This window comes from Poecile atricapillus, chromosome Z, assembly GCF_030490865.1.
Source record: "Poecile atricapillus isolate bPoeAtr1 chromosome Z, bPoeAtr1.hap1, whole genome shotgun sequence".
In the NCBI taxonomy this organism is placed as follows: domain Eukaryota; kingdom Metazoa; phylum Chordata; class Aves; order Passeriformes; family Paridae; genus Poecile; species Poecile atricapillus.
The window spans coordinates 28644856-28660335 of NC_081289.1; the positions used below are offsets into that span (position 1 = coordinate 28644856).

General features: G+C 45.8%; 1 protein-coding gene across 1 annotated transcript in view; it reads left to right on the top strand.

The window, feature by feature from the left end:
• LOC131572866 (glutamate receptor ionotropic, NMDA 2B) overlaps positions 1–2615 on the top strand; it is a 176420-nt gene extending 173805 nt beyond the window's left edge. The window contains exon 13 of the mRNA XM_058826274.1: positions 699–2615. Within this exon, the coding sequence (XP_058682257.1) occupies positions 699–2606 (1908 nt within the window). The 3' untranslated portion in view covers positions 2607–2615. The remainder of the gene's footprint in view (positions 1–698) is intronic.
• Positions 2616–15480: the final 12865 nt, after the last annotated feature.

Genomic DNA, 15480 nt, shown 5'->3' on the forward strand with positions numbered 1-15480 from the left:
CTGATTTGAGGTTGAATAGAGGACTTCTGCTTTTGGGGGTGTCAATTTGGAGCCTTTTATCACTGTTAAATTTAACAGAATGCAATTAAAAATTTTATTGTACCTCAGTCAATAGTCAGATGCAAAATACCTAAATACCTATTCAAGAGCTCTGCTCCTTCTCTGTTTCCTTTTCTAATCTGCGCTGGTGATAAATGTAGCTAAGTTTCTGACAAATGAAGCTGTTCCCTTTTTAAGATAGCTCCTGTCTTGTTGATTCACTGATGCCCAGATGATTTTCAAGGGCCGAAACTGACTTTCATCCTCTTGTCCACACAGAATCATTTGTCTTGATTCTTTTATTCCCAAGGATATTATTGTCCCCATTTGCAATTCTGTGTTATATCTACTAGATTTGACTAACTCTTACAGATGCAAGCAGGCATTCCTGCATCCTGGAGATACAACTTGAAACAAAGCAGAGGAAGAGAAATGGAGGGAAAAGAAAAATGTGAGGGTCAAGAAGGAGAGTCAGAACAGCAAGGGTTGGTAGAGCAGATCTGATTCCATTTGATTTGATTGTGCTTCCTGATGGAAGGCTGATAGGCCCTACTATCCTACAGGAACACACTCTTGATGCACCGGGTGCTTCCCAGTTCAGCTCCCCCTCTGTGTATTCTTTGCAGGACCACTCACCTCCTTGCTTTCTCTCATTTCAGGGTATCTACAGCTGCATCCATGGCGTGGCCATTGAAGAACGCCAGTCAGCAATGAACTCCCCCACAGCAACTATGAACAACACCCATTCCAACATCCTCCGCCTGCTTCGGACAGCCAAGAACATGGCCAACCTGTCAGGGGTCAATGGCTCACCACAGAGTGCCCTGGACTTTATCCGCCGCGAGTCATCTGTCTATGATATCTCTGAGCACCGCCGCAGCTTCACCCACTCAGACTGCAAATCCTACAACAACCCCCCCTGCGAGGAGAACCTCTTTAGTGACTATATTAGCGAGGTGGAAAGGACCTTTGGCAATCTCCAGCTGAAGGACAGCAATGTGTATCAGGACCACTACCACCACCACCACCGCCCCCATAGCATTGGCAGCACCAGCTCCATTGACGGGCTCTATGACTGTGACAACCCGCCCTTCAATGCCCAGTCACGCTCCATCGGGAAGAAGCCCTTGGACTTGGGGTTACCCCCTGCCAAGCACAGCCAGCTGGGTGACCTTTATGGCAAGTTCTCCTTCAAGAGTGACCGTTACGGGGGCAGTGGGACCCACGATGACCTGATCCGCTCAGATGTCTCTGACATTTCCACTCACACGGTCACCTATGGCAACATTGAGGGCAATGCAGCCAAGAGGCGGAAGCAGCAGTACAAGGACAGCCTGAAGAAGCGTCCAGCCTCCGCCAAGTCCCGGAGGGAATTCGATGAGATAGAGCTGGCCTACCGCCGGCGCCCGCCCCGCTCGCCTGACCACAAGCGCTACTTCAGGGACAAGGAAGGGCTACGGGACTTCTACCTTGATCAGTTTCGGACCAAGGAGAACTCACCGCACTGGGAACACGTGGACCTGACAGATATCTACAAAGAACGGGGAGATGAGTTTAAGCGCGACACGGGAGGAGGAGGGGGTGGATCCTGTACTAACAGGGCCCATCACAAGCATGGCTCAGGCGAGTTTGGTGGAGGCAATGAGCACAAGCATGGTGTTGTGAGTGGGGTCCCAGCGCCATGGGAGAAGAACCTGACCAATCTAGACTGGGAAGACCGGACCGGGGCTAATTTCTGCCGCAGTTGCCCTTCTAAGCTGCACAACTACACACCATCAACGGTGGGGCAGAACTCCACCCGCCAGGCCTGCATCCGCTGTGAGGCTTGCAAGAAAGCGGGCAACCTGTATGACATCAGTGAGGACAACTCTCTCCAAGAGCTGGACCAGCCGCCTGCCCCTGTGCCCGTGGCCACCAGTGCCACCTCCTCCTCCAAATATCCTCAGAGCCCTTCCAACTCTGCCTCTAAGGTGCAGAAGAAGAACCGCAACAAACTCCGCCGGCAGCACTCCTATGACACCTTTGTGGATCTGCAGAAGGATGACTCAGCCCTGGCCCCCCGCAGCGTCAGCCTCAAGGACAAGGGCCGCTTTTTGGAGGGGAGCCCCTACGCCCACATGTTTGAGATGCCAGCCAGTGAGACCACCTTTGCCAACAACAAGTCCTCAGTGCCCGCCACCAGCTACCACCACCACAACAACCCCGGCAGCAGTGGGGGCTACATGCTCAGCAAGTCGCTCTACCCCGACCGGGTCACCCAAAACCCTTTCATCCCCACTTTTGGGGATGACCAATGCTTGCTCCACGGCAGTAAATCTTATTTCTTCAGGCAGCCTGTGGTGGCAGGAGGGCCCAAAGCCAGGCCAGACTTCCGAGCCATTGTCACCACCAACAAGCCGGTGGTCTCAGCCCTTCATGGGGCTGTGCCAGCCCGTTTCCAGAAGGACATCTGTATAGGGAACCAGTCCAACCCCTGTGTGCCTAACAACAAAAACCCCAGGGCTTTCAATGGCTCCAGCAACGGGCATGTTTATGAGAAACTCTCCAGTATTGAGTCTGATGTTTGAGTGAGAGGGGAAGAGCGCGGGGAGGGACTGGGGATGTATGTGGAGCATGGGAGGGTGGGGTGGGATCAATCCCATCAGCTACTCTCCTGAGTCGTCCTTAGTTTGTGGGATACTGGAGTTGTGAGTAGTGCAGCACTGGTGACAAGTGCCACCTCTTTGGTTTCCCCTCTTCCTCCTCCTTACCTAAGCCTCCCATTTTATCTCTTTTTCCATGTTCTTGCTCCTCCCATTCTCCTCCATTCCTGGCCATTGCACTTTACAGTGATGTCAGAGTTGGATATCCTTACTCGTGGTTTCAGGAAGCAGAGAAAAAGGCAGGGAAGGGGTGGGCTGAGGAGGAGCAGCAGTGACTTTAGTGTTGACTTCTGCTGGCTCCCAGCAGGGAAAGGCATGTGTGCACACATCTATGTGTGTGTGGCGGGAGGAGGCAGCAGCAGCAGTGTAATGGACATGCAGGAAAATATGCTTGCTCAGGCAACTCTTCCTAAAACTGCCTAGAAAAGGGTAGTATTGGACGTGGAGAAAGTGAAGGGAGAATAACAAGACTAACTTGATGATGCACTTATATGTTAGCTATATTGAGGTTCTTGTTACATTATTTTGTGAAGACTATGGGGGTTTAGGGCTGAAATATATATATATATATATATATATATAATATATACATATATATATATGCGTATATGCTGAGAAATTTTACACTAAAATTTTGAATTGTCTGCTGGGGGGGTGTCGAGGGAGGGAGAGAAGATTTGTCTGCAGGTCAGGCTAGTGGTTTCAGTATGGCTGTTACAGCCATTGAATCTGAGGCAGACCAGTGGGAGAGAGAGAAAAGAAGTGGAGTCTGAGTTTGAGAAAGCTGATCAGCAGCCTCCCTGACTCCCGGGTTGGTTTCCCAAACTCAGACAAAAGATGCTGGTTTGCACTGAAATAAGGATTTGAGGAAAGAGAAATAGGGTTGGTTCATTAGCTGTGAGCTGCTCACTAGTTCTGACATTCTTCAAGGGTGGGAGCAGTGTATAGTATGGGTTTGCCTATATGTGAGTATATACGATAACTTTATACTTGAAATGTCTGTGAAGAAAGCAAAATAAACCCACTATCCTATGAGATTTCTGGAGAACAAACAGAGTAGAAAAGAGCTTAAGAGTAGGGAAAGGTAGGGAGTTTTTTCACTGTCACTTCAGGGGACACCAAACCCATTTTGGCATATCCTTTCAGCAAGGATGGGAGAGAAACAAGGAGGTTAATCCTTCTGCTCTCTCTATGCTTGGCCATCAGGTTGCAACAAAATGAAGCGGGTGGCCTCTGCCAATGCTGGAAAGGAAAAAAGAAATGCCATAGAAGGGTGCATGTGGTGGCGGTGGTGCTGGTGGACTGTTTCAATGCCTCCTTGCACATGTGGAAATGGGAGGAGGGTGTATGCACCCATGGGAAATACATATGTATATTTACTATTGAATGTACAGAGGAAGTACATAGCTTGTCTTCCTAGGAAGGGATGTGCTTGAATAAATGCCAGAGAGCACAGAAACTTGTGCTGAAGACTGAAGATGTGCAAAGCTGAGATGTGCGTGTACATGTGCGTGTGCCTCTGTGTGAAAGAGAGATACTAGCACAGGTGTAAAGCTGGAATAGCCTAGGGTTTCCCATCCCTGCAGTTGTAGTGACAGCTTTCCTGGTGCACTTAGTATCAATAAGAGTATTTTTTCTTTCCATTGTATCATTTTAGATGCAAGTTAAATTAAAGGAAAAGGAGAAATGGTAGGAGTGAGAAGCTGAACACACCTTTCATATGTCATCTGTCTCCTGAGGTGGGGGTGTGGACCGAGCTCTCCCATCCTGAGAGATATGGCAAAGTCTCTACAGCTTATCCTGGGTCTGTCCCAGTGTCTCAATCACCATGGCTCACCAGGTGAAGGGTTGAGAGAGTCCTGTGCTGAGGGCATGGGGACACTGAAGACTGGGAATTCTGAAGATTGACTCTGGAGGGAGATGGCAGCCCCGTCTTTATAAGCCACATTTCTTGGAGCTGAAAGCCACCTCTCTCACATTCCTCACCAAACCATGGTTGATTTTATCTTATTGTTCTCTTTTTAAGCCAACAGAAGGCCTTTTATTTATTTACTTATTTATTTTATTTATTTTTTAAGCTGAGGCAGGGGGGAGGGTGGGTTTTACCTTTAAAGTCAAAGTGTGTGAGGAGAGGGTGGGCAGGTTTGGTGAGGGGAATATTTTCTTATATTTCACTGAAGAAATTATGGAGGAAAGAGGGGAAGAGTCTTTGTGATGCCACCCCCCAGTCTTTGGGGTAAGGGAACTTCTTACTCTTTCCCTCTTCTCTCATTACAAGGACAAAAGGAAAAGAAAAGAGAAAAAAAAGAAACCAAACAAATTAACAGAGCGATCTGCAATCCAGAACACATGGCAGCTTGTCAGACACCTCTGATAGCAGCCACCAAGAAGGCGTTCCTTTCATTTGTAAATATTTCTTTTTTATTGCGTTTTTGTATAAATTGGTGTTTCTCTTCTCGTGAATATTCAGGTCGTGGGGTGGGAGGGAGGGGAAGTTTGTTTCCGTTCTGTTTGTTTTTTATGACTTTTCAGGCTGCATTTTTGGAAGCGGTTTACGCAGGTCGAGGCCGTATGAATGAGGAAAAAAAAAAAAGGAGAGAGAGAGAGAGAGAGAGAGAGAAACCCATGTGTGTTGTGTTCCCCCGAGGCCCCCTGTATTGCCCTGTCACCTTTATCTTCATGAATGGAAGACGCCGGAACGTCACTTCAAGCCTTGCCAGCAGGGTTTCATGTTTTGATGGGAACACCCCCAATTCCTTTTTGCATATAAACTCTCTGTACCAGCATCTCTCTGTGGAGTTTGGGCCTCAAGGCACTACATTGTCTTGATAGTGGTGGGGTGAACCATCAAGTTGGCCACTCAGGTTGGACCATCACTTTGACATTAAGAGACTTCTCCAATGCTACTTTGGTTTAGAAATCTTGGACCTGGGAAAGCTCGTGATAATTTCTGGTATTTCCTAAGGGCTTGGGGTTGGGATGCTTGACAGCTGACGAGGGCAGCTAATCTCTTTGGTGGTTATCTCGGTACTTTTCCGTCCCTCCCCACCTGGAACGAGGAAACCTGGAGGGTGGCTCTGCAGGGAAATTAAGCTGAAAACAAACCAAAAAGAAGTTAATGGAACTTTTTTCAAATCTCTTCTTAAAGGTTCTGATTTTTGTGTTCCGGGTTGAAAGTTGGTTCGTATTTTCTCCGAACTGGTCTGTCCCTTGTTCCACTGATCGGCAAATGATAGTTTGCCAAAATCATTATCTAGTATTCTTACTGTTGTAGCACTGTTAACACTCTGAGTGCTCTGCAAATATTAACTGTGCCACAAACCACTCAAATGAATGCTCTAGGGCAACCAGAAAAGAAGAACTGGAAATTCTGGACTGAACCACTGGTCTAACCACAGGAGTCTGGTATTTTGCCTTCTCCCATAATAGGCCACGTGTCCATCAGGTTAATCCTTTCTCCTATAAGTGATCTTTTCTGGTTGCTTTGTTTATTTTAGTTCTGACAGGTCAACAAGTTTTGGGACACAGATGAAGGGGAAGGGGTGGGAGGGGGGAGGGTGTAATTCATAATCAAGAAAATAAATCAATGATGTTATTAAACTCTGATTATATATTTAGAATTTTAGATTTGGTGTATTTTCATTGTAAGTATTCAAGTGAATCAAACAGGTAATATTAGCAACAGGTGTTGTCTATACTAGAAAACCACCCATGTGCTGTTTATTACCTGTCCAGAAAATAATGGGATTTCATACCAGAGTCTGACAAAACTCCACATCCCCTGCCTTACCATTTCTCTCTCTCTGCTGTAGAAACACCAGTATTTTCTGGGGCAGTGACTGGGAACATTTCTTCTCTCTGAAGTTTTCTGCACATAAGAATACTGAGCAAAAACCATTGTGTCCTCTACAGTTGGTGACCTCTACTGAATATTTGCAGACAGCCTCCCAGGAAAGATTAGGCACCTTTGGCAATGTTTCTGACATTTACCTCCTCACTTCTAGCTGGAGGCATGGCTCTCTGAGAGGTATTTTCATGAGCCATGTTCTTCTGAAGTGGTACTGGAGTGTATGTACTCAGCTGAAGGAGGATGTCTATGAAGGAGATGGAGGAAATATGCAAAAAAATGTGCCATACACAGTGGAAAGTGGAAAAGCAACTGGCAGGTAGAACTTGCAGCCATGGATCTCCACATCATAAACCTTGTTGGAGTATTCACACAGGCTTTTTACTGTAGTGCGACACAACACAGGCTGGTATCGTAGTTCTCTGTCTCCCATCACATCTCCCAGTGAGGGCAGTATCAGAACTTGCAATGTCACATCCTAAGTAGGCAAGAAAAGCTGCAGTCAGAACTTGTTGTCAGTTGAGACAATGAAGCACACCGTCCCCACCTCAACAACAGCAACAACGAAAATCCCATTCTCTCTGAAAATCCAGCATGCGTTGTCAGAACTCTCCAGGTGAGAACCCCAGTGGGTTCAAAATGCTCAGCAATATCAAAGTATGAACTTTGCCTGTAGGGAACTGATACTTCAATTTCCAGCATATGGGGGGAGGAAGGTTCCTTTGTGATGTTGCAAAGGATCTGATGGAGGGGTTGAGAGTTGCCAGGATGGCCTCTTCTTCAGCAGTGTCTGCTGATGTTGAGCTCCTCACTCCAAGAAGACGCTAGCATCCATCTGGAATAGTGCCCCTTCGTACATTCAGATCAGGCTGTTGCTCACAGCAAAATTGCCAGCAAAAGAGAGAGGGGGAGATAAATAATGAATATGATGGTGGTGACAGATTGGAGTGATCAGAGATACCTCAGGGATCTTCATAGGCAAGTCTTTGCTTTAGAGCTTTCTATCAAATATGGCATATCCTCCCACCTCCATTGCTTATCAACAGATGGAAGCAAGCCTGGGAACACAGCCAATGATCAGACTTAGGCCTTTCACACATCCTCCACTCCAGTCAAGCAACCTTTGATGAGCCCTTCTCATGGAGAAGGGTGGGAGGTTGCACTTCCCCACGCATTTTTGGTTGCCAAAAAGAAAGGGAAAATGGAAGTGGATAAAGATCAGGAGTGTTGATGAAAGGATTTTGTTCTGACCCTCTGTGCCCTTTCTCTACGTAATTACACTTCACCCTTTCTTCTCAGTCCAAGCTGGCAAAGGGTAGGGCCCAGTTATGCTTCTTTTCTGTGGCATATGCCTGGTCACCACAGGAGCCCCTTGGAGCCGTGTGTGAGAAAGAAACCAAATTGCTGGCAACAAATGGGGACAGACTCCAAGCCACGATCCCTATCTGCACCCACTCTTTCCCATAAGTGCTTCCCTGCTGCTGAACACACCTGGCGTGTCCACCTGGAACACACCTACCATGCTGCTGGATGCTGCAGGTAGTTACACTGAGATAGTAACTAGTGGGACCTGAGTGTTGTCCCCACAAGGGCTTATTTTCAATTTGCAGCCAAATATACTTCCAAGCCATAGACCCTCGCTGCATTCACCAACACTTCCCTGTGGCTTCCTCTCTCCTCCCCCATCAAAGGCAAACTGGGGTGCCGAGTGTCTCACTGGCAATACAAATACTATTGCTTCATCTTCATCATGGGCCCTCTGGACCTCCCTGGGGCTGACTGCAGCCAAACCTGGGTGTCTGCCACTAGAACGGCAACAATGAAAACCACTTTGCAATTGGCTTTCAGTTTTTTTCTCCATTTCTTGAGATTCCCCAAATTCCTCTCCTAGCCATGCCATTTGAGTGAATTCTGGCACCCTTCTGCCATTGCTGACAACAAAACTGACACAGCATAAACTTGCTTGTGTATAGAAAAAGACAGTGAAACCATATTGCAGAGAGCAGGACTCATGTCTGCCAATGTCAAGGGTACAGTCCCCTGAGTGCTGAGGTAAAGAAGGATCTCTGTGAAGTGTTAGTAGTTCAGATCCCTTAACCTGCTGGCTTCCTGCCATTAAAGGTTCACAGCAAGCACTGGTATACACTCCAACAGGTCAGAAAATAATTCCATGCTGTGGAACAGGGGTTCCTCTGGGCACGCACACACATACAAGACATACTGGGGAAGTGAGACATACATGAACAAATCTGAGACAGCAGGAAGCTGTGAGGTTTGTGTGCCTGTATGTACACACACAAACACACACACACACACACACACACACACACACACACACAGAGTACATTGCAGTACACTTAATGACTCTGTCCCACAACACATTTTTGCCAAGTAGGAACAGCGTGACCTTTCCTAATGTTCTGCTGGTAGTTATTTAATTTATGTATTCACTTTGTGACTTTTACATCATCTGCTTTCCTGACTGCAGCATTACTGTGTAAATATGTGTGTATATATGTACAGAAACTAGCTCAAGCAATTATATTCAGGTTGGGAAAAGGGTGGGTTTTATATCTGTACAGTATTTCCTTATTAAATAATGGCATGGGGGGGGTTGGGAAAGTTAACTTCTAAATTGTGGTTTTATTGGTCTGTGGTGTTTGAAGTTGTTTCAGTGGTTGCTTTTGCTGGTTCAGAAAGTTTATCTGGATGTTATATGTGTGTGCCAAGAAAGGGTCCCCAGAGAGGGGAGGTTTGGGCTTGGTAAGGGGTGGTGGGTAGCAGAGGGTGTTAATAATTTCCTGTAATAAAAGCCGTGTTGATTGCTAGGGACTGTTTGTGTGAGGCACAAGGCTGTTTCCTTCTCTATGTGCTTTGCTCTTTGATTACTTCCTCTTCCCTAGTCCCCATTGTCTTCTCCCTGGGATGCCAGCAGGGTACATTTGTTGCTGTGGATTACAGGGCTCTCCCTATGGGCCTTCCTCTCCTGGCCAACTCTTCTTTCTCCCTCTTTTTGCAGTCTTTCCAGTACCAGTGAAAGGGGAAGTGGCATGGTCTCAGACCCACTAAGCCATTCCTGACCACTTTATTTCCTCTGCTCTTTGTCCTTTCTCTTAGCAGAACCTCATTTTCAGGTGTTTTGATCTCTCCAGCAGCTTACTGCTTCATCTCCCTGGCCTCTTATCCACTTTCCCATCTTACGCCGATTCTTCAATTTCATCTTGATGCCTCTTCCCTCAGAATTACTTATGTTGGCTGTTTGCCCACTCTCCTTCTCTTATTTCTCTCTTGTTGTTCTGTTGTCTTCATCAGCCTGTGCAATGCTGTGTAGAAGATGAGTGAAGGGCAAGCATTCACTTCTTCTCTCCTGGAAAATTCTAGCCATGACCAGACTTTTAGAAGATGATATTTAGTAGCTATTTTTGACTTCTCTGTCATGTTCACTGAGGTAGTGTTCTGCTCTTGCACACTCAAGAAATAAGGAATCATCAGTATGGCAAATTTGCCCATGCAAGGGAGCAGTGAAATTGTATTTTCTGAGAAAGCCCAGAAAGAGAACATAATTTCTGTCCTTGATGGCTGACTGATACATTTGTAGCAGGGACAGATAGTTTTTATCCACTCCCATATCAGGATCAGTAAGGTTTCTCTGCTTTTACTCTATGTGAATAAAACAAGGCTGCTGGAGAGAAGTATGCTATCTTTTAAAAGCACAGGGCACTTCCTTTATTGCCTAGAGGCTTCTAAAGACCTGTGTGAAGTTCTGCTGTGTTGCAGACCTGGGAGTGAATGCCTGGTAGTATTTGGTCCCTTTCTGTCTGACAAGTCACTATAAGCTGGTACTTGGCATTATCTGCTAAGGTTTGTCGTCTGATGACATAGCAGTAAGGACTGATAGGATGGTGAATAAGCATGGAGAGAGCCAATGTGAGACTGGTAGAGACTAGGCAGATGCCAAGACATCTCCTTCCTTCCCTTTTTGACAACTTGCATTGTTCCTTAATGAAGGTCCATCAGCCCACTGTTCTTAATGTCCCTGGCACTGGTTGCTTATCCCTGAAGACACAAGCATCTGCTGGCCACAGTCTGAGAAAGGACCGGTCAGTCTCTGTGTGTGTTGTGTAGTTGTATGGAAGTACGTGGGCAGCACAGGGAGCAATGCAAAAGGTCAGCATGGCCAGAGGTTATTCAGAGGAGCAGTCTTCTCCCAGCTGCAGCTAACCCTTGCTCAACCTGCCATTCCATAGCAAGCTTGTGTTTCTGATTTCTGGGTGAGAAAAACCACCAGAGACACCTGGGAATGGATCTCTGCTCACAGGTGTGAGGAGGGTAGTCAGGCTTCTGATGTACCCTTGCTATGATGTTGGCATACCTGTCCCAGCATGGTCCACAGAGGTCTGTGTACCTGTGAATACATGGCTACAAATACTTGTAAGTCTGGCAGGAGGTGTATGTTTGTACATTTGAGTGACTCCTGGCAGAACTCTAAAACATAAGTGGAGGTGGAAATGCTGGCCCATTTAGTGCTACCGCAATGATGCAGGTAGGTATCTCCTTGGGAGTACATCCCATAGATTAATTTCTGGTCATATAGTGAGTTGCCTTTCTGAACATCACGAGGCCCTTTGCTTATTCCATGTGCCAAAAGTACAACATAATGGCAACATTTGCAGGGTGTCCAGAGAGAATGCATCTGTTACATGAGACTTCTCTCTACGCCCTTGGGCACTGGCTGGTAAGTCCCATGTCAACCAGAAAAAGGTTATACCTGTCCCTGAATAGACAAAAATCTGTCAAGGGGATGAGGTTCAAGTTTTGTGCTTTCTCCCTCTGCTTTCCTTCCAGGCCTTGGAGCCAGATCCATCTTCACGGGCAGCTAAACTCCTGTGAAATTCAAGTAGCTTTTGGAATAGTTACTTAGGGGTTTAGATGCCTGGAATGGCTTTTTTGGATTCCCTTCCTTGTGTGGGCCTCTTCCTGCAGTGTATTTTGCCAGGATTCATCTCCCAGGAACCTACCATGCTTGAACATAGCTTAGAGGGGTTCCCTCTGCTTGGGATCACCATGTGTATGTTGCATGCCTGTTGCTACTTGTCTGTATTTCTTGCACGTGTCTACTTGTGGGGGGCAGGGGTGGGTTCATGTTGGTATGTGTATTTATGCAGCCTGCACACATTTGTATGTGTGGTGCCACTGTGCGTGTGCTTAGGTGTTTGTACGCATGTGTTTGAGCTGAGACAAAAGTGATGGGAGCCGTATGCTGCTACAGCCAGATGATGGGTACCTGCAGGTAAATTGGCAACCCTCTTGTTCCTTCCTGGTACACCCTGGCATGGTTGCTTTTTTGAATTCCGGGGGACCAGCTCTGAATCAGTGATGAGGCTGGGATGCAGACCCCTGTAGAGGGTTTGACTACAGCACCAGAAACCCATTCCATGTGTTCATCCGCTTCTGTGCTTCATCCAGCTGTGCCACATTTCCAAATCATTGTGCCACACTCATTACCTACTTTAGCCTTAATGTGTAGGTGGAGCAGGAAGACAATCACACACTGACTGGTAAGGTCTTTTGGGAGAGAGCTGGTCAAGCTGATCTGTGACTGTAAGACTGTAACAAGAGACTCCCTTGCTATTCATTTTGCTGCCTCCTAGGGCAGTGCAAGCACTGAAATTCCACTTGCAAGAAAACACTAGCCTGTCCTTTCTTACTCTTGTGTCAGGCACAGGAAAAAAACTGAGCTGAGGTGATTTGGTCTCTCATCCCATTACTTGGAAGAACATCACTTTTGCTGGTTGGAGATGAGTAGGGAGCTTGCAAATCCCACACTCTGAAAGGGTTGCATTTCTCCAGAGGGGACAGTGAAAAGGGAGAGTAGAAAGGAGTAAACTTTTCTGCAGCCATCCCCATTCATTTCCAGGAGAGATCACAACACTGCTAGCACCAGAGAGGATGGCCTGCTGGGAGGGCCCTACAGTGCCAAACGGCACAGCACTTTAACTGGCCAAACTGCTGAACGAGACATTGCTGTCCTCTGTCAGCAGCCAGAAAAGACAATCAGGACCCCATGAAGAGATGCCATGATTAGTTAGACAAGGAAGGAGCAACATTTAGGGGCTAGGGCTCTCATCATTTAGCCTATCTTAAGTCTGCTTAACCAGCCCTTTAGTGCTGGTGTCACTGGGCCTCTTTGATGGTTTCTTTTTCTTTACATATATGAAATGTAAGAGAATAATCTGTGGTCTCCAATGACTCATTCTATCAGACCACTTCCATTCACCTCCTCTGCTTTCTTCCATGTCCAGCTGCTCTTTCCTCTCCATCAAATTGTATCCTGTGCTCTGCCAGGTTTGTCTTTTATGGAAGAGAAGATATATGTGTGTGAATGCTTGTACAAGTGCGTGTGTGTATTTTAGATATTATTGCTATTATCAACATGCTATACACCTAAAAGCTCCTAGCAAGCTGGAGCCTTCAAGAGGTGCTGTAGGAAATGACCTTCCCACTGGGCAGCAGTCAGTGTGGAGGTTAGCACAGTAAGCTGCTAGCTTTGGAGGCCTCTTTGCCTGTCTGGTTGCTTTTCCTATCTTTGGAGCAGGCTGTCTCTCACCTGTGGTCAGAAACACAGCAAACTGCTCTTTTTAGCTTTGCATTTTCAAAATTTCTAACATGGGTGGGGAAAAAGGTTTATTGTTTAGCTGTTGATTTATTTTGTATGTTTGTTTGTTTGTTTACACAGTCCTTTTAGTGGGCGCAGGGAGGTGTTTTCAGCAATACAACTTTCCAAGACCTCAGTTCTGTGCAGTTATTGTTTGTATGGTTCAGCTGTATTTGGGGTCTTTCCTTTGTACATGTTTTTCCTGAATGGCAGGGCTATCTTGAAACGTCTCTTTGCCAGTGACCAAAGCACCATCTGTAATTGGAGGTGAGGGCTGGTATATAGTGGAGGCAGCAGCCTTTCAGGAAGTAGCTTTTCATTGACTTCCCTGTGGAGTCACAGAAGACAAAATATTTAATTGTTGCACAAGTGGGCTTTGGAGATTTTTGTTGTAGTTGTGGGGGTTGTTTTGTTTTGTTTTTGTACTCCCTCTCTTTTCTTCCTTTTAAAACTTTTTTCTTTTTTTCCCTTAAAAAATGTTAAAATGTTTCTCCAGTGAGCTTTGGCCATTGCACCAAAGGCTGCTGCAAGGCAGGGAGCCTGTCTGACCCTTGGGTCCTGCCCTTCTGAAGCCATGCAAGATTGTCCAGATGAGGATGGAATTGGTAGTTTCCATGGCCATTTCTTGGGACAAGACCCCTGTAGCAGGGGGGCCTGACCCAAAGGGAATGGTCATCCACAGCAGATCATCCTCTAGTATGTGTGGGTTGTGGATCAGGCTGGAGGGCAGGCAGGGGAAGATGGTTCACTGACCCCTGCACGGTCCTTCCCACACTGGAGCAGGAGCCAGGCATGTAGGTCTGCAACAGGGACAAATTAATGACCCTGAACGGGCCAGAGGTGTTTAGCCTTGCCTCTCCTGACCTATTTGCAAGTGGGTAGGAATGACTCTCAACTTGGACAACATCGTTCAAGGTTAAGCAGTCTCACAGACCATGAAGTAGGAATTAAAGGTGGTGCATGGGAAGCTGGCCAGCTCTCAATATCATGACACCTAAGGGAAAATCCAGCACCTTCATCTTTTGGCGCTTGGAAGTGGCTGAGGACAGCAGTGAAGGACTGTTGTGTCTACTAGGGTTGGGGCAGGTAGCGTCTCTAGACCTGGCACAGGTCAACTTCAGCTGTATTTGCTTTCTAACTAATGAACATTTACTTTGGAGAGCACCTCTGATAAGCTCAGTCTATCAACCAAAAGAAAAGAAATACTCACCTCTAGTCTAAGTCTTCTACTGCCCAACACTGCTACCTCCTCTTCTCTTGAGCTGTTGGTACCTTGGGGTGCACCTGGCCACCCATCAGGCTGTCGAACACAGCAGATATATCCTATCCGCTTCTGAGACCATCTTTGCCTAAATTTTGCCTCCTCTTCATACCCTTTATGCATGCTTATGTGTGTGCACACACACACACACACACACACAGACGCCCACCTCCAGCCACTTCACTGGTGAAAATCAGAGCCACAGAGACATGAGTGCCAAATGACTTTTTATTTCTCAAGTAAATGATATAAAAAGTTTTGTTATTTTTCTTCTTTTTTTTTTTTTTTTACATATGCAAATGTAAAAGGGAACCGACAGTGAATTGGTGGTGGCGAGAGGAAATGGGATGTTTTGTAACCCTAGCTGCAGTAAAAAAAAAGAAAAAAAAAAAGAAATAAAAATACATTAAAAATATATAAAAAACACAAAAAGGAAAAAAAAAACTTGAACTATTTTGGAAATATTGTGAATAATTTTTTGATATAAAAACTAATTTTTATGTAGCATGAAAACCACCAAAATAAAATGATCAAGAATAAAAGCTGTGCAAAGGGTGTTTTTGTTTAGTTACTGAGGGAAAATAAGGAAGAGAGAAGCAGTGGTGTATGAGAGAGGGACACTGCAGTTATGGGTTTTGCTGTGAGATTCACAATACATAATGTTTTTCTTCAGTCTTGGTATTCAATCTTGGTAACTGGAATCTTGTGATTATGTAAAAAAAAAAAAAAGGAAAAACACAACTCATTTTATATAAAAAGATATTTTTTATCTCTGAATGCTGGGGAGAAAACCTTGAAAATAAGAACAGAATGAATCCCAAGGAATCAAAAAACCAAAAGGCAAATAGAAAATGGCAATGAATTGCTTTTGAGTGTTGCATTCATCATGACTTTTTCTTCTTGATTTATAATTTTTGAGTAGTTGAGGTATCAATAGTGGGAGGCAGGTACAAAGGAGATAATTCATTAATGAAGGACTGAAAAAATTCTGCTTTTTTTTTTTTTTTTTGTAATGTGAATCATAGGTGTTCAACCA